The sequence below is a fragment of the Hyperoodon ampullatus genome (genome assembly GCF_949752795.1).
Source record: "Hyperoodon ampullatus genome assembly, chromosome: 14".
Classification (NCBI taxonomy): Eukaryota; Metazoa; Chordata; class Mammalia; order Artiodactyla; family Ziphiidae; genus Hyperoodon; species Hyperoodon ampullatus.
In genome coordinates, this window is record NC_136927.1 from 23,478,738 (window position 1) to 23,496,882 (window position 18,145).

Sequence of the window (18,145 nt, forward strand, 5' to 3'; positions counted from 1 at the left end):
GTTGCTGGAAGAGCTTTTTGGGCAGAGGTAGCAAGATGTGCAAAGGCCCAGGGTGAGGAAGCTCAGTGGACACCAGCGGGTACTGGCAACGTCATGAGAAGTGAATTGGTGAAGACACACCAGAGTGCAGGATGGGGATTGTATTGTGCTTACAAGGGAGGCTGTTGGAGGACTCAAGCACAGGAGAGAGGGCATCAGGTCTAAGTCTAATAAAGAGCCTCTGGTTGTGAGTGGAGGATGGACTGCTGGCTTCAGTGGGGAAGTAGGAGAGAGTGAGGAGGCTGGCTTGTGTGCAGAGGAGAGTGGGTTGGGGCCCTCCTCTCCTAGTTCTCACTGGGTCTGGCTGCCCGGGCCTGGTTGTCTTGAGCCAGGTCAGGGTGGTCAGCTGCGGATGAGTCTGGGGTCCTGCTGGATCACACCCTGCTCTAGGGGGGAGGGGTTCCACCCTACTTTGCTGTGTCCCTTGCTTAGAGCTCTATGCTGCCCAGCCTGTCAGCACACCCTTCTCCCATCCCTCAGAGCCCTCCCCACACACACACAGGCCCCCTCTCCTGGGGCCTGCCCACCCCCTGGCCTTTGCCAACTATGTGGCCTCTCTCTTCCTCATTCCTTTTCTTGGGCCTCTCCCTTCCCACACCCCTTCCCCTCTCCGTCATAAATTCCCACTTTCACTGCTCTGCGGATTCAAGTTTCTCCATGGAAACCCCAGGCCCTGTGTCTCAAGGTGCCTGCATCCTATAGCAGTACTGTCTCCAGGAAGCCAGAACCTCCCTCGGGGGGAGAGCAGGGAAAAGGGCAGTCTGGCTGAAAGAGACAGGCTGGGAAGGAGCGTAGGGCCTGGCCTGCAGTGGATGTGAACCTTAGCCAGTTGGCTGGACAAAGGAATGGACAGTTTGGGAAATGGAAGAAGATGCAGTTGAAGGGCCTGAGCCGCTTGGGAGGCTTCGGCAGCCCAGACACTGTGATTTGGCCTCTCGCTGGCATGGCTTGGGGAGGGGCTGGCTTACATGCAAGGTGGAGCTCCTCAGCTTGCCCGCGGCAACAGAGGAAGCAGAAGGAACAGGGCTTTGGTCAGCCTTGGCCGTGACCCCTCGCTGGCTGTCTGTGCCTGGGGTGGCCTCTCAGCTTCCATTTTCAGTTTTCAGGGAGGAGCTGATGTCAGTGGCGCCTTCACTGTTAAGTCACATGGCATCTCTCACAGTTCCTTCCAGACTTGGGTACATCCACTCCATTTAATAGGTGAGAAATCCGAGGACCTGGCAGGCAAGTAACTTGCCCAGAGTCGCACACCTGTTAAGTGGCAGAAGCAGAATTTGAACTCAGGTCTGAGTCTGGCACTTGTGGGTGGGCACCTAGGACTTCAGACCTCTGGCTCAGACCCATGAAGATGGACCCACCAGCCCCTCTCAACAGATGCCTTCAGTGTCCGCTGTGCACTGGCCGTGGGGCAGAAGAGGTATGGTTGCTCCCCAGAGGAGCGTGGAGTCAGGTGGGGCAGGCGAAGCAGGAGGTGGGCATTGGGGGGTGCTGATGTCACTGTGCACACCTGGCCCTTGGCCGCCCTAGGCAGGAGGAGGCGAGCTGTCTGGAAGCCTTTTGGAGGGGTGAACAATCCCAGGAGCACCTAGGGAGGGCACCCAGCGGGGAAGAAGCAGCCCAGCAGACACCAGACTGGAGGAATGTGCCAGAGGGCTGGATGGTGAGGGCTAGATGGAGGAGTGGGCTGGGCCAGACCTCTGCCCTCCACGCTCCCGGTCACCTCCAGACCCAGATCTGGCCCAGGGACTGCGTGCCCTTCCTGACTTCTACAGGGGAGCAAGAAGGAGGAAGCCCAGGAGACAGAAGCCACGCAGGGTGTGATGAGAAAACGGCCAAGGGAGCCTGGAGGTGCAGACTGGGCCCAGGCACTGCTGGCCACTTGGCTCTTGGGCGAAGGCCCAGGGCCTGTTTCCATGAGTTTAGACCCACTAATTTAGGGACATGCTTCCCAGTTCCACCCCTGCAGTCGGAGCTAGGCTGGGCACTGAAGTGGAGGGAAGGTGTGGACAGGAAAAAGTGGCCCTGCAGCTGGACACTGAGATAGGGGGATGAATGCCACCTCTTCCCAGAACATGCTCTCCCTGCTCTGGATCTGGCCAACCCCTTCCTCCAGGAAGCCCTCTGGATGTCCCCCAGGCTGGGCCAGGTTCCCACCTCATACATGGCCATCAGATGTGGGAAGAAAAGGATGGGGAGATGAGGCTGGCCCCAAGGGAACTGGGGAAGGGAAGGCATTCCCATTGCCAAGTGGGGGTTAAGGCCAGGCCACAGAGCAGGAGAGACTCCCTCTAGCACAGGGGGCCGGGTAGGCTGGAGAGGCTGGACCTGGACAGGAAAGGCCAGGAGGCTGGGTGGAGGGTGCAAGGGGGCAGAGCCCTTGGGAGGGGAGGTCACAGCAGGTGTCTAGGTAGGCAGCTTCGAAACCTCTGGGGAGTCCAGGCTGTGGATACCGAGGGAAGGATGGCAAGGTGAGGGCAAAGGTCTGGGCTGAGTGCTGGGAGGGAAGGGAGGCCGGGCAGACCTCAGATCAGGGCCTGCTGAGGGGGTTCCCAACATCACACCCTTCCTGTTTGGGATGGAAAAGGCATATGAAGGGGACTCCAGGAAACAGCCAGGGGAAGTGTGTGTGGCTTTGCTATGGCAACCAGGCCTGTGTCTATAGGATTTGGCAGCCTGGCCTGGGCTTGGGCCTGGGGGCCTGGGGGCCCAGGGAAGGGCTTACTGGGGGGCTGTGCAGTCTGAAGGTGATGCCAGGGGCTGCACCTGGAGCTCCGGCCACAGTCCAGCCAGCTGGCCACCCACGGCTCCATGGCAGGAAGGGACGAGGATTCCCGAGCCACCCACGCTCCTCCCTGGGGCAGTCGGTGCCAAACGTGTGGCCTGACGACATTTATAGGGCAGTCCACCCCCTTGCTGGCTCAGCATGTGCTGTTCAGGGAACCCCACCACATCTGCTGCCTAGGGCTATCAGAGGAGCTGCCTTGAGGTGGGGCTCGGCCGCGTCTGGCCACCCCACTGCCCCCAGCTCTGGCATGGCCAGCCTAGGCTGCCGCTCCACTGGCTGCCAGCCACGGGACCATGCCTAACCCACACCCCCTCTGGGTACTTCCTAAGGGAAAGGGGGGTCATGTCCCACAGTCCCGAGGGTGAGGCCCCAGAAGATCCCTTTGGGCTCCCTCCAGGGGACAGGCTGAGGAGGGGCCCCGATGGAGCTGGCCTGCCCTCCTGCGCAGGCTGCTCAGAGAAGGGGGCTGATGAGGGGCTTTCCTGAAGAGGGGCTGTGGTGGAGAAGTGCAGGGGCTGGGGCGTTCTGGGCAGATCGCTGTTTCCTCATTGGGTGGTGAGTGCACCGCAGGCCCCAGGAGCCCCTTAGACATGGATGTGGGTGGACAAAGACCCCTGGGTCTTGACCCCTGGCTCAGGCGAGGCAGGGGACGGGCTGCTCCTGCACGGACCCTAAGCATCCGTAGGTCCCACTCTCCCATCAGCCTTATCCAAGGTGGACAGCCCCATTTCCATCAGGACCTGGGGGCTTTTCTCTTTCTGGGGTAGAATCCCTGAGTCCCTCCCCTGGGCTCTGCTGAGGCACCTGGGAACAGGAGGTGTGGGGACTTGGCAGGGAGTGGGGAAGGACTGAGGGGAAGCCCTTTCTCGCCCTCCCCAACCCCAGGTCTCCCTAGTCGGCCCATCCCACGGCTTTTCCCAGTTTGAGAGAGGCCAGGCTCTGGGTTGGCTGAGGATTCTTGCTCTAGTTGACAACTTCCTGCCTGCCTAAGAGCCTCAGGCTGACTGTGGGGTGGGGAAGAGGCCTCCTCCTCTGGGGGGCCAGGGCACACCCACAGGACGGCTGGGCCCAGCCTCCCTGTAGCCCCAGCCAGGGGAGTGCTGCGTGTGCTGTTATGTTTCTGGGGTTTTGGCCTCTAGAGCCAGAGAATACTGGGGAAGACCATTATTGCGAAATGCAGCCCCCAGGGACCGGCCTGAGGGCAGGCCGAGGGCATCTTGCTCAATTCTGAGATGCTCTGGATGCAATCTCTGGTTCTGGTTCCGGGTGGGCGGGGCGAGCAGGGGCTTCCCCCCACCCCCCTGTCCAGGGCTGGGACTGCACACTGAACCCTGTGAACTGGGAAATGGTTCCCGCCCTCCTTCCCTCACTCAGCTTGGTTCACGGGCTGGTCTCATACGTCCCCTACTGGGTCCTGTGTCATCGCTGTGGGCCTGACCGCTATTGGCTGTCTGCGGACTTCCCGGCCTGATTTGCATGTTGCCCTGCGGGCCCTGCGTGCCTTTCTGTTTACTTCACTTCAGAGTGCAGGACAGCCAGACACCAGCTCTCCCAGGCTACAGCAACAGGCACTTGGGCACCCGGCACCGAAGGGGGGCGGGCAGTGGTCTGGCTGAGGTCCTGGGGGAGTGCCTGCTGTGGCCCTGGCCACCCGGACCGTGGGTGCTGCTTGCTGGAGCCAGCAGCTGGCTTCTTGGCCCTGGGAGCTTGCACTGGAAGGAGCAGATGGATTGTAAAATCCAGGTCAGTGTCAGCCAGTGGCCTCCCTGTGACACCCCCCACTTCCGCCCCCGTGGTGCTAAGGCTGGAGTCAACCCTGGGTTTCCCCAAAGGGCGGAGCTTTTCATGCTGATGCGAGGAATCTTGGAGCTCCCACTCTCCACTGTCTGGGCCTCACTGGAGCCAGAGTGTCCTTACCCCAAGCAGGGCGGCCCCCAAGACTTCCTGCTTAGCGTGCAGACTCTCAGCGGGGCTGGAGGTGGGCTTCTGGACAAGCCCCTTTCACCCCTCTGCCTGAGGGCCTGGCGCTGACCACTCTCAGGAGCCCCCGTCTCTCCCCTGAGAGGACAGGCCACCAGAGAGCCTGGGCTGGGGCAGGCAGCCAAGCCCCCCGAGTCACAGCAGGGAGAGTGGTGGGCAGGATGGGGGGACTTTGGCCAAGCTCTCAGGACCCCCTATATAGCCAGACCCACAGGGGCTCAGAGCCCTGTGGGGGAGGTGCCTCATGGCAGTGCCAACTGCAGGGGCCAAGAGCCACCCTGTCAATGCCTGAGTCTCAAAGTTTGGGAGGGTGGCGTGCAGGTGGCATTTGAAGGGGTGGGCAGCTTGGGAGCACAGTACAGAGGGTGGGGTATGCTTGAGAGCCCCTCCCCTCCCTGCAAACCTGCAGGCCGCATTGGGGGACCACTGGGTGGGCCCCAGGTCACACTGCTTGGCCGTGGGGGGTGGGGCGTGGACGTAGCTAGATGGTCCAGGTCAGGAGGACCTGGTGTGGAAGGTGCCAGAACCAGCTGGACTGTACAGTTGCTCTCTGCTGGACTCACAGTAGGGGGCAGAGAGCATCTCCCGCCTTCTCCCACAGTGTGGGGGGCTTAGCAGCCCTTCACCCCTGGAGCCTCACAGTCCTGCAGGACTCCAGACCACAGGGTGGGCCCCTGCCTGCCACGCGGCCCCAGGAGCAAGATGAACCTGACCTCCTAGAGCAGTTCCTGATGCTGGTCTGATGGCTGGGCCGGGTGCCAGGCAATGAGCCCACAGTCCAGGGGATGCTGCTGGGAGTCTCCTGAGGTGGAAAGCTCAAGTGGGCTTGTTGACAGCAGTCCTGAGCATGTGGCCTTCCTCCCCGTGGGGAGCTTAGCTTCAAGCCGGCAGTCTCATGGCTCTCAACACAGCCGACCGCTGCAGGGGGAGACTGTGCTCCTGGCTACAGACCGTTGAGGGTCCTGACATGGGAAAGACTGCTCCCAGGGGGTGCCTACTGATAGGGCCACCACAGGGTGGGCGCTGTCTCGGGAATGGAGCAGCTCTCCCTGGGGTCCCGTCCTAGTGTGAGGTGCTGACCGGGTCTCCTTTTCTTTCTAATCTCTTCCTACTCTGTGGGTACACCTGGGCCTGGCCAGCTCTCTCAGGGCCCATCTAGCCCCTCTCTTCTTGGGTGGGAGTCACCAGAGACCTGGGATGATTCCCACTGTGCCTTCTCCCTGCCACCCCAGCCCTTGAGACTGGGTCACACTGGGGCACCCTTTGTTCCTGGAGTGGGTGACCTGCACAAGGTCAAGAGTCGGAATTCTTCACTCCTCCCCTGCCCGAAGGGGCTTTCTGCATGTGGTGAGGCTGGTGAGGGGCTGGGCTCCAAGTACATCACCCACAGGTTCTCTGCGGGCACGGCCAGCATCCTCGACATCCTGCAGACCAGGCGGCTTCGGCCTGACCACACCTGCCCTGGCAGGAAACAGGCCTGTGGCTTTGTCCTGCTGTGTATACCCAGCCTTGGCCCCAGGGACATTCAGACCTCGGACCCAGAGGAGCAGACAGAGCAGGGGTGAGGGCCTCTCCAGCTCTGGGGTGGAGCTGGTGGGCTTTTCCAAAGGGCTAAGCCTTAAAGCAAGGTAGAACTGAGTGTCAGCTGCCTGCGTGCACCTAGGGTCTCCTCCTTTCCTCTGGCCTGTGCACACCTGGGACGGGAGGGAGGGGAAGGGACTTTGCCCGCATGGACCTGCCCCTGTTGGGATTGGTGGTGGAGAGAGACTGAAGCGTGGCCTGTGGTGGACTGGCCAGAGGGAGCCTGCCTGTGTGGAGCGGCCCCACCAACCGACAGGGGCTTGGCCACCATCTCCAAAGCCCTTCATTTGTGCTCCACCCATAGGGGACGCTGCCCGAGGACCTTAGATGCCTCTCTAGAGCATGAGCTCGGGCAAGAGCGCCCGCTACAACCGCTTCTCCGGGGGGCCTAGCAACCTTCCTACCCCAGACGCCGCCACCGGGGTAAGGGGGACACCCTCGGGGAAGGGTCTGCCTCTGTGCACACCCCACATACCCAGGGCCCCAGAAGAGCTTCCAGAGCCGTCCTCTCCCTACCTGGAGGTCCCTTGGGTGGGCCATGCCGTGTGTGTGGTTGGCATGTCCGAGTATATGCACGCATGTGGACTCGTTAGGGGGAAAGCATGTCAGCTTATGTCCACGTGTGTGTCCACATCCTCACTGGGGCCAAGGCCAAGTCTCATCTGTTCTCTCTCCAGACCAGAATGGAAACGACCTTCGGGCCCGCCTTTTCGGCTGTCACCACCATCACAAAAGGTGAGCCTGTGAGCTCAGGCCAACCTGGGCTGGGCAGGAGTCCCCCATCCTCCTCCCACACCCCCACATCCTCCTGCACCTGCCTCCCGGGGCCTCGCCTGCCGCCTCTCTGGGTTGGGCTGCCCGACTTCTCCGGCACCACTTTGCACACCTGTCCTTTATCAAGCAACCCCTGACTCGTCCCACCCAGGCTTCTAGCAGGCTCTGAAAGGTCAGGACTGGGGACCAGGCTGGGCATGGGGAGGTGATAAGAAGTACTCACGGGGTCCTTTCCCGAGTCTGGTCCCATGGTTGAGCCCTCAGCACTGTGTGTTCTGGGAGGTGGTGAGGAACTAGACCACGAGGTCACAGCCTCCTTCCCGAAGACATGAGGGCATGCGGCCCCTCCTGTCAGGACCGGTGCTTCTGGGGAGCAGTGTGCGTTCTTTTGCCTTTTCAGGACTCTGCCCCTCATAGGAGAACACCAGCTGCTAATTAGTTTTTTAATTGCTTTTCCACGGTATCTTCTTGATACACTTTTTGGCGGGGTCACCAGGCCGCCGTGGACATCTGCTCACACAGGCTCCTTTTTACCGCTGGGTGACCCCCTCGGGGCTGTGAAAGAGCCCTCTTTTTTTCTTAGATGTTCTTTTCTGAGGAAAAAGCAAATATACATACCCCTTAATCGCATCACCCGAGTAATTGTTCTTTAGTTTCTTATCTACCTTTAGAAACCATGTAGCACCCTGTCGTGGCAGTCAAAAGCTCCCGGGCAGAGAGTAACGGGGGCCTGTCTCACCCGTGGCCAACCCAGCAACTCCCTCAGTGTCAGGGATGGTCAGAGCCAGTGACCAGGCACGAACAGTTGCCTCACCCAGCCCCTCTCATTACGGACAGAGAAACTGAGGCCCAGTCACAGGGCAGCCATTTGAAGCCTGGATCATTAACCAGGCCTTTGGGGCTGGTTGTTGCGACATCTGGCCCTGGCTGGGGCCTGAGACCAGTGTTGGCCACTGTAGGCCTCTGGCTGCTGCCTTTAGGGCCTGTGAGGCTGGCTCCTGTTCCCACGTGGACCCCTGACCAGTGCCTTCTCTGGGCAGCTGGGGTGACGTGCAGGAGGAGGAGGGCCATGCTTTCAGCAGCCTTCCCTGTAGGAGGCCAAGAGGGCCTGGGGCCGGTTCCTGATTCTGGCCGCACCAGGGGAGGAGGTGGGCGGAGAGGGGACCTAGACCACCAGGCTGCCATCCTGGCCCCACCACGTACCAGCTGAGGGGCCTCGGACCTCTCTGCCTGTGGGTGGCAGGGCTGGGGCTGGGAGCTTCTGGACTCAGCGCTGGGACTGTCCAGGGCAGGCTGAGCCCTGCGGGTGAGCTGCAGGCACTGGTTAGACCTGGGGAGGCAACCACAACCCCCAGCCCAGCCTCTGCCCCTGCCTGGCCCATCTGCGAAGGAGCCCACTGCCTGCCACGGTGGTCAGGCCTCCCCGCACGGCCCCGCTCGCAGCATCTCAGCCCTCTTTTCTTCACAGCCGATGGGACCAGCACATACAAACAGCACCGCAGGACGCCCTCTTCCTCCAGCTCCCTCGCCTACTCCCCGCGGGACGAGGAGGACAGCATGGTAGGTCTGCGCCTCGCTCCCCCCTCCCCACCCCTCCAGAGCCTGCCTCCCACCATGCCCTCCCTCCAGGTGCCTAGGGCCCAGGAGGAGTTGAAGGTGGAGGCTCTGCCGTGAGCTCAGGTCTGAGGTTGAAGCAAGCTGGTGTCAGAGGCCCAGCATGTGCAACACCCTGAGGCCTGAGCACCCATGGCTGGGTTTCCAGAGAGCGCTGGTGAGGGTGGCTAAGCCAGAGGGTGTGGCGCCTGCAGGCTGAGAGGAGGCAAGTTTGGCTCCATCTTGTGGGGGTGGGAGCCACAGAAGGTTCATTCGGGAGGGTAACAAGATCAGATCCCCATTTTTAAAATATTTATGTATTTATTTATTTATTTTGGCTGCGTTGGGTCTTCGTTGCTGCACATGGGCTTTAGTTGCAGCGAGTGGGGGCTACTCTTCTTTGCGGTACGTGGGCTTCTCATTGCGGTGGCTTCTCTTGTTGCGGAGCATGGGCTCTAGGGCGTGCAGGCTTCAGTAGTTGTGGCTCACGGGCTCTAGAGTACAGGCTCAGTAGTTGTGGCGCACGGGCTCAGTTGCTCCACGGCATGTGGGATCTTTCTGGACCAGGGCTCGAACCTGTGTCCCCTGCATTGGCGGGCGGATTCTTAACCACTGCGCCACCAGGGAAGTTCCCAAATCCCCATTTTTAAAGCTTCCTCTGTTGCTGAGCAGAGTATGAATGGGTGGGTTGCCGCGTAGAGGCAGAGGCCCCGAGTCTGGGGTTCCTGACGAGGGAGACGGGGTTCAGCAGGTGGGGGAAGATGGACAGGCCCAGGCTGGGGTCAGTGAGGAAGGGCTTTGGGTCAGAGCTGGAGCTGGCTGTCGATACCCAGGCCTTGTGGCCAGGGTCACAGTGGCCATTCCCTGTTTGTCGGTCCTTGCCCGGCTCTGGGACTGCTGCGGGAAGCGAAGGCTGGCCCGGCTGGTGGGGGTGGGACGCGAGGACCCTCCCACTGCCACTCACCTCTCCTGTGCCTGCTTTTCGGTTTCCCTCAGAGCCCCCGACAGACCCCGGCCAGTGCTTCAGCCCTTCTAGCCTCCAGCACCGAAGGCTTCTCCTCATGCTGGGCAGCCAGGCCTTTGTTTCCTATTTAATAGGGAGGAAAAAAGTATTTTTAATTATTCAAACAAACACGTTTGTGTGCCCAGCACTGCACTAGGCCCTCCCTAAGCACGAGCTCCCCCTCCCTTGGGCTCTGCCTGCCTCGGTCTCCGGGACCTGTGACCTGCCCACGGAGTGAGGCTGGGAACAGAAGGCTCGCCTGCCCAGCTGGGCCTTGAAGGAAGTGAATTCCCCGTGCCTATGGTTTCTGAATCCTTGGGTTTTGATGGCTCTAAGGGGGTAGGCGTGTGCTGTGAGGGCCCTGAGCCGCGGCCACCTGGGCACCATCTCTGTTGGACGTTCGGCCCCTACAGGCTGCCCCCTCTGCTTGCCCTGGGGAGCCGGGCCTTCCCCCAGTCCCTGTACTTTAGGGCCAGCTACCCTGCCCCCAGCCCCGGCCTGGCAGCCACAGCCCCTTCACTCAGGAGGAGTGGGAGCCCCGCAAGGGGCAGGCGGGCAGGGGGTAGGGGGCTAGGGTGGCAGGGGAGAACAGAGCCAGGCCGGGCCCCGAATGCTTAGCCCAGCTCCTGTCTGAACCTGCTCTCACCCTCTGGTTTCCATCGCTGCCCTGGGGATAATTTGACACTTCTTCTGATTTCCCCTCTTGTTTCTCATGTGGCATTTCCATGCAAACATGCCACTTGAGATGCTGTGACGGGAAGTAGATGCTGCCCCGGTGAGGGGGGTCCCTGTCTGCGGGCATGCTGGGGACACTGATCTCTGCTGCACCCGCTCAGGGAAGCCGGGCCCTGGAACTGCCCGGCCAGCCTCCCTCTGCCCGCGGTGGGTCCCACACCCCGGGCTGGCAGGGAGGGGATCATTCCAACAGTCCCCACACCCACAGAGGCTCAGATAGAGGCAGCCACGTCCCAGAGTGGCTGGGACCTAGAGGGGGCAGGTGGGCTGGGCGTGGAGGCAGGAGGTTTATGGCTCATGAATGAAGCTTTGGGGCAGGAGGGGAAGAGCGTGGGGAGTGATTGCTCTTGGAGTATCTCTTCTGGAGGGTTCCAGGCCCAGAGGGGAGGAAGGGACAGTACCCCTTGCCCTGGCACTCCCCCAGATCCGTGTTTCTGGTGGCTCAGGCAGAGACGAGCACCCGTGGCCCCCCCTCCTGCTCTCAGAAGCTTGGTTGGGGTTTGGTGGGGGTGTCCCCACCTCCCCCCCAGCCAGCCTCACCGGCCTGGGCTAGTGTCCCCAGCCAGGACAGCCAGGCCGGTGGCTGAGCCCAGCGGGCACCTGGAGCCCTGCAGCCTCCCGCGGCCAGCCTTCCACCCCCTTCCCTCCAGCAGTCTGGGGGCCGTGGCCACCCCCGCCCCGGGATTGGCTGGTGGAGGTGTCCCCTCTGCGGCCTACATTCCCTCACGGGAAGCAGGAAGCAGGCCGAGCGTGTCCTCATAGAATTGAATAGCAGGAAGTCTCTCCATTTACACAAAGAAAGTTGGCAGATGTGAGCAGGCGTCCCAACCACAGGGCCGGGACTGCCAGGCAGGCGGGGCCTGGGCGTCGCACCGGCTCCCCGCACACAGCCGAGCCGTGGGCTAAGTGGGCGCCCACTGGGACGGGGGTCTGAGCCCGGCCCTCCTGCCAGCTGACGGCCTCCTGTCTGCCCGCAGCCCCCCATCAGCACCCCACGCCGCTCTGACTCGGCCATCTCCGTCCGCTCCCTGCACTCGGAGTCCAGCATGTCCCTGCGCTCCACGTTCTCGCTGCCCGAGGAGGAGGAGGAGCCGGTAGGTGTGGCCAGGCAGGCTCTGTGCAGACTCCAAGGGACCCTCCCCGTCCTGGGGCGGTGGGGGCACCTTCCCCTCAGGCCCTGATCGGGGCCCCTGATCCGCACGGGTCCACGTCAGGGACTCGGGGGGCTGGGCTGGGTCCCCCAGGCACGTTCTTCTCACTCCCCACCCCAGGGGCTGCCCAGGCATCAGCTTTGGGAATGAAAGGCGGGTCCTATGTGGGGCCCTTTCTAGTCTCTGTCCCAGGGAGAGGGTAGGTATCATGGGGTGAGGGCATGGCTGGAGGGGCCCTTCCTGCTCAGGTCTACTGGAGCTCAGGCCCAGCCGTAGGCTTCAGCGGACTCCTCTCAGGACACACCCCGGCTGAGGTGCTTCCACCCCAAGAGGGCAGCCCAGGCCCACAGGGGAAGGGGCTGGGTGCCCTCACCCATGTCAGCAGTCCCAGGCCCCACCCTCACCCAGCCCTGCCTGTTCTAGGAGCCACTGGTGTTTGCCGAGCAGCCCTCGGTGAAGCTCTGCTGCCAGCTCTGCTGCAGTGTGTTCAAGGACCCTGTGATCACCACGTGTGGGGTGAGGCTGCCCCTCCCCAACCTGTGCACCACCATGAGGCCCCTTTCATGGGGAACCTTGGCCTCACTCACAGGCCTGGTCTGGCCGCCCAGCAGGTGCCCTTTGCAGTGGGCACGGGGTGGGGGCAGCTCTGCGGCCACACCCCAATCCGTCCATTGTCTTCACAGCACACCTTCTGTCGAAGATGCGCCTTGAAGTCAGGTAGGGCCCTCTCAGCCTAGGCTCGGCCGCCTTTATTCCCCACTGGCGGGGAGGTCCCTCCGGGGAGGTCCGGCCTGGGCCTAGCACTGATGGAGACCCTGGCTGCACAGCCGCTTCTCCCTAGTCCTCCTGTGGCAGCGGTTCCTGGGTGACTGCTCAGGCCAGGCTCGGGCCAGGCTCAAGACCTTGATGAGCACGGCAGCTCAGAGCCCGCCCCACGGTGGGTGTGGGTGGGCCTTCTGGGCACAGCACCCACTCTCTCGGACGCTGCCCCTGCTGTCAAGGCTGCCGGCCTCACCGTCTCAGGCCTTAGCGGCTGGCCCAGGACTGGCCCTCTCCATGCTCTGTCCCCAGCTCTCTTGGCCCTGCACCAGACTCTCGGGTCAACTGAGAGGCCTCTGCCACCACCTGCTCACCCAGTGGTCATTCTCGGTGGCCCAGCCGTGCACCCTTTCCTGTTCCGGGAGCCCCAGAGGGGAAGGTAGATGGGTGGATTAGGCCCCTGACAGAGGCTCAGCCCACCCAGCTGGGGGAGCGTGTTCCAGGCCTGCCGCCCGCCAGGGAATGGTCTCCCCCAGAGCAGCCTAGCCACAGTGCCCAGGGCAGGGCTGCCAGGGGAGATGGTGGCCGGGTGGGCTGTGGGGTCAACACGCCCTCCCCCCCAGAGAAGTGTCCTGTGGACAATGCCAAGCTGACGGTGGTGGTGAACAACATCGCAGTGGCTGAGCAGATTGGCGAGCTCTTCATCCACTGCAGGCACGGTTGTCGGGCAGTGGGGGGCGGGAAGCCCACTGTCTTTGAGGTGGACCCCCGAGGGTGTCCCTTCACCATCAAGCTCAGCGCCCGGAAGTAAGTGCCCCCCTCCATCCCCAGTCCCCACCCCCCAGGGGTACTGAGAACCGGTGCCCCTGGGGACTCAGCCCCCCCTCCCCATGTCCCATCTCCCCCAGGGACCACGAGGGCAGCTGTGACTACAGGCCTGTGCGGTGCCCCAACAACCCCAGCTGCCCGCCCCTTCTCAAGATGAACTTGGAGGCACATCTCAAGGAGTGCGAGCACATCAAGTGTCCCCACTCCAAGTACGGGTGAGTGGGCGGGGGTGGGCGCACGGGGCTGCCCCGGGGTGGGGGTGGGCGGACCTGAGGGGGCGAGTGGGCCTGGGCTGGCATTCACGGTCCCTCCTTCAGCAAACCTTGGTTGAGATCCGCCTGTCTGCCGGGCTCTGGGGAGACGACCTTAGCGGGAACCACACCATCGTCTATGTAATTACAAACTGAGGTACAGGTGCTGAGGAGACCTGCGCACCATGGGAACACGGAGGACGGAGCGGTCAGGGAGCTGCGGGTGGTTGGGGAAGGCACGAGCTGAGAATGAATGCATGCATGGGCACGAGCTGGGCAAAGACCTGGGTGAGGGCTTCCGGCAGCTGGTGGAGTTGAGAGCAGAGGGGAGGTGGGGGTGGGAGAAGAGGCAGCAGCTGGCTCTTTAGGGCAGAAGCTGGTGAGGTGGTGGAGGAGCCCTTGAAGAGCTCTGAGCAGGAGCAAAGTGATAACTGGATTGCTGGGTAGAAGCAGGATGGGTAGGTGGGTTGGTGGGCATGCAGGTATGCAGAGGATGGTGGCCCATCAGGGCCCATCGGGGCTGCAGTGGGCAGAGAGATTCTTGGGGTTGGGGAGGCAAAGGGAAGAGCCCAACTGGGCGGGCAGTTGAGCAGGTGGGCAGGGCAGCTGTCCTGTCCCTCCAGGTGCACGTTCATCGGAAACCAGGACACGTATGAGACTCACTTGGAGACCTGCCGCTTCGAGGGCCTGAAGGAGTTCCTTCAGCAGACGGATGACCGCTTCCACGAGATGCACGTGGCGCTGGCCCAGAAGGACCAGGAGATCGCCTTCCTGCGCTCCATGTTGGGCAAGCTCTCAGAGAAGATCGACCAGCTGGAGAAGAGCCTGGAGCTCAAGTTCGGTGAGAGCCTGGCCCAGAGGTGGCAGGGGTGCAGCCCCTCCTCCTGGTCCCTGACACCCTGCTCCTGGTCCCTGCTACACAGATGTCCTGGATGAAAACCAGAGCAAGCTCAGCGAGGACCTCATGGAGTTCCGGAGGGACGCGTCCATGTTGAATGTGAGTGGGCAGGGGCCAGATGCAGGGAGGTGGGGTGGGCTGGGGGACACGGGACCATCTCTCAGCTTGGGTCCCAGCAGGAGGCTTATTCCCACTTACGATTAGGTGTCTGTGCTGGGAGGGCTGTTGCTGCATCTGCCCTGCCCTGGCAGAGCTCAGGCCTGGGGCCATGGAGGGCTGTGGAGCCCCGCCCACCCCACCCTCTGCTCTACTTTTGGCCTCGCAGGACGAGCTGTCCCACATCAACGCACGGCTGAACATGGGCATCCTAGGATGTGAGTATGGGCCCACTGCCGCTCCCGCCGCCATCCCCGAAGCCCCCTCCAGTTCCCCCATCACCAGTTCCCCCATCTCTCTGCAGCCTACGACCCGCAGCAGATCTTCAAGTGCAAAGGAACTTTTGTGGGTCACCAGGGCCCCGTCTGGTGTCTCTGCGTCTATTCAATGGGGGACCTGCTCTTCAGCGGCTCCTCTGACAAGACCATCAAGGTGGGTAGGGTCCTGCCTAGGGGCTTGGCAGCCTGGCGGGGTAGGGGTGGGCATTGCACACCAGCCTCTGCCGGCTCCAGGCCTGCCCATGGATGGGCTTTCTCCCCTCCCCCTATGCTCACGTCATTCCTGCCATGGTGCCCCCTGCCACTGGGCTGACCCTGCTGGGACCTGCCCTGATCCTGGTCTCCGCAGGTGTGGGACACATGTACCACCTACAAGTGCCAGAAGACGCTGGAGGGCCATGATGGCATCGTGCTGGCACTCTGCATCCAGGGGTGAGTGCAGGCACACGTGTCCACAGACCACGGGGCCCATGTGGAGCCGGGGATGGGAGGTCCTGTGGACTGTGAGCTTGAGTCCATGGCTGCACGTGTCCTAGAGGTGGCTCTGTCTGCTCCTCCTGGGAGACGCCCTCGACCCTGAGCTGGGCTGAATCATGGGTGGCAGCATGTGGGCCTTCCACCTCTGAAGCTGTACATTCACAGAGCAGAGCCTTGGCCCTGGAGAGCCTCAGGCAGCCAGAGGACAGATGTGGGACCAGAGAGTGGAGGCAGGGGCTCAGCTACTGCTGGCCGGCAGCCAGAGCCCAGGGCGCAGCACCACAGAGAAGCCTGCCTGGCCACCGCCTCACCCCCAGGGTGCCCCTTCTAGACCTTCCCTCCTGTCTTGTGTCATAAGGCTTCGTGTTGTGGGCGTGAGTGTGTGAGTGTGTGTGTATGAGAGAGAGATGCTGGCTCACAGGAAGCAACAGCTTGACTGCCAGCAACACTAACAGGGGTAATTACCTCCCAGCTCAGCTGTCAGATGCTTGCCAGGCAGGCACGGGGCTGGGCCTCCACATCCAAGGTCCCCTCGCTGAGACAGGAAAACCGAGGCTGGGCTCAGCAGTGATCCTGGCAATGGCCCAGGCTGCTGGTTCCCAGTGGCCAGTGCTCCCCCAGCCTGGCCAGGGCATTGTCAGAGAGGGTACTGGCTTCTCGCACCCTGACACCTTGGCTTTACTTCCCCAGGTGCAAGCTCTACAGCGGCTCAGCCGACTGCACCATCATCGTGAGTGGAGCCGGCGGGCGGGCCGGGACCCCCAGGCTCACTGTGCCACTGGGGCCTGGGCTCGGCCAGGGCCTAAGGCTTCCCGTCCTCCCTCCCGCCAGGTTTGGGACATCCAGAACCTGCAGAAGGTGAATACGATCCGGGCCCATGACAACCCGGTGTGCACGCTGGTCTCCTCACACAACATGCTCTTCAGCGGCTCCCTGAAGGCCATCAAGGTCAGGCAAGGTGGTGCACGTGTGTGCAGGGTGGCAGGGTGCCGGTGCCTGCCCCCCAGGCCTGCGCTCACGGCCACTCCCACAGGTGTGGGACATTGTGGGCACCGAGCTGAAGCTGAAGAAGGAGCTCACCGGCCTCAACCACTGGGTGCGGGCCCTAGTGGCTGCCCAGAGCTACCTGTACAGCGGCTCCTACCAGACAATCAAGGTGCGCCCTCCCTGTGCCGGCTCCATCTGCCCTGCCCCCACGCTGCCAGCGTGGGGAGACCCTCACATGCACCCTGGGTGGTGGGTGGGCTGCTGAGAGGCCCAGGGGATGAGGTGCCTGGCCTGGGACCAAGTAGCCCGCACTTACCCATAGATCTGGGACATCCGGACCCTCGACTGCATCCACGTCCTGCAGACATCTGGTGGCAGCGTCTACTCCATTGCCGTGACGAATCACCACATTGTCTGTGGCACCTACGAGAACCTCATCCACGTAAGAGTGGATGCCAAGGGGCAGGGTCTGACTCTGGGCCCCTGTCTTCCCCGTCTGTGTCTCTGACCTGCCTGTGCCACCCCCTCAGGTGTGGGACATTGAGTCTAAGGAACAGGTGCGGACCCTGACAGGACACGTTGGCACTGTGTATGCCCTGGCGGTCATCTCAACGCCAGACCAGACCAAAGTCTTCAGCGCATCCTATGACCGGTCTCTCAGGGTGCGAGCTGGCCTACTGACGGACGGTGGGAGGCTCAGGGTGGGTGCCAGGCCTGCGCGGTCCTCATGTCCCATGTGTCCCCAGGTCTGGAGTATGGACAACATGATCTGCACGCAGACTCTGCTGCGTCACCAGGGCAGTGTGACTGCACTGGCTGTGTCCCGGGGCCGGCTCTTCTCAGGAGCTGTGGACAGCACCGTGAAGGTCAGTGCCTTGGCTCAGGCCATCCAAAGGGGCTGCATGGGGGGAGCGGGGGCGGGGGAGATGGGATCTAGTGGCCCTGGGCAGGCAGCAGTGAAGGGCGGGTATGGACGGCAGCTGGCTCTGGGGCTGGATGGCCAAAGGGGCACCTGAAACAGAGCCTTTCCCCTGCAGGTGTGGACTTGCTAACAGAATCCAGGCCAGGTCTTGGCTTCCTCTGGGCCTGACCTAGGCCTGTCCAAGTCCGGCGAGCCACATGGCTGGTCTTGGGGTCTCTGCCTGCCCCATGGGAACAGGCAGGCAGACTCAGCCAGGCAGACAGTGCCCTCCCTGCCCTGCGCCCAGTGAGCCTCCCTCTGCTTGGCCTTGTCATCGTCACTGCCAGGACAGTGCCCAGCCCGTCTGGGTACCAGGTACGACGCTCACCAGGCCCACCCTCCATCCCCACTCCAGATGGACTGTGGGCCTTTTTACTCACCTTTTCTACTGTTTTTAGATTGTATATAAATTTGATTACTTCCTGATTGAAATAAAAGCTGCACAGACTGTGGCTTTGAGTGGGGACGGTCCTCAGGGGGAGGAAGAGGCCACCTGAGGACACTGGGGAGCAGAGGCACCAGCAGCCAGTGGGAGGGAAGCTGGGCAGGGACCACAGGAGGCTCCTGTTGACATCCCCAGGATGTACACTCTTGGTGACTTCTCCTTCCTGTCAGGAACAGGCTAACTCCCACTTGCCCCAATGTACATATCCCAAAAAAGTGAACCAGGCAGCTCCATATTCTGCTGTTTATTGACAGCTGACAGTAGCTCCCTGCCCGGACCCCCCCTCCCCACCTGCTGGCCCTGGCCTGGGCCACCCACTGAGGAGAGGTCAGGTAGCTGGCCAGGCCCACCCACCCGGGGACGTGCCAGCACATGACCACTGGAAGGGGCCCCACACACCCAGGCACCACCTTGACAGACCCCCTCAGCCCACCCGAATCACAATCACTGGTGTTTGGCGCTTT

General features: G+C 62.3%; 1 protein-coding gene across 1 annotated transcript; it reads left to right on the forward strand.

The window, feature by feature from the left end:
• Positions 1–6,727: 6,727 nt before the first annotated feature.
• TRAF7 (TNF receptor associated factor 7) lies at positions 6,728–17,682 on the forward strand (the record flags this gene model as incomplete). The annotated part of the gene is made up of 20 exons (XM_079718623.1): positions 6,728–6,808; positions 7,063–7,120; positions 8,628–8,719; positions 11,468–11,584; positions 12,065–12,157; positions 12,325–12,358; positions 13,024–13,207; positions 13,309–13,443; positions 14,103–14,320; positions 14,403–14,476; positions 14,703–14,751; positions 14,838–14,965; positions 15,161–15,243; positions 15,979–16,018; positions 16,120–16,236; positions 16,322–16,444; positions 16,598–16,717; positions 16,806–16,937; positions 17,022–17,141; positions 17,313–17,682. The coding sequence occupies 20 exons, from the start codon at positions 6,728–6,730 to the stop codon at positions 17,325–17,327; spliced, it is 2,013 nt and encodes a 670-aa protein (XP_079574749.1). The 3' UTR covers positions 17,328–17,682.
• Between the last annotated feature and the right edge of the window lie 463 nt (positions 17,683–18,145).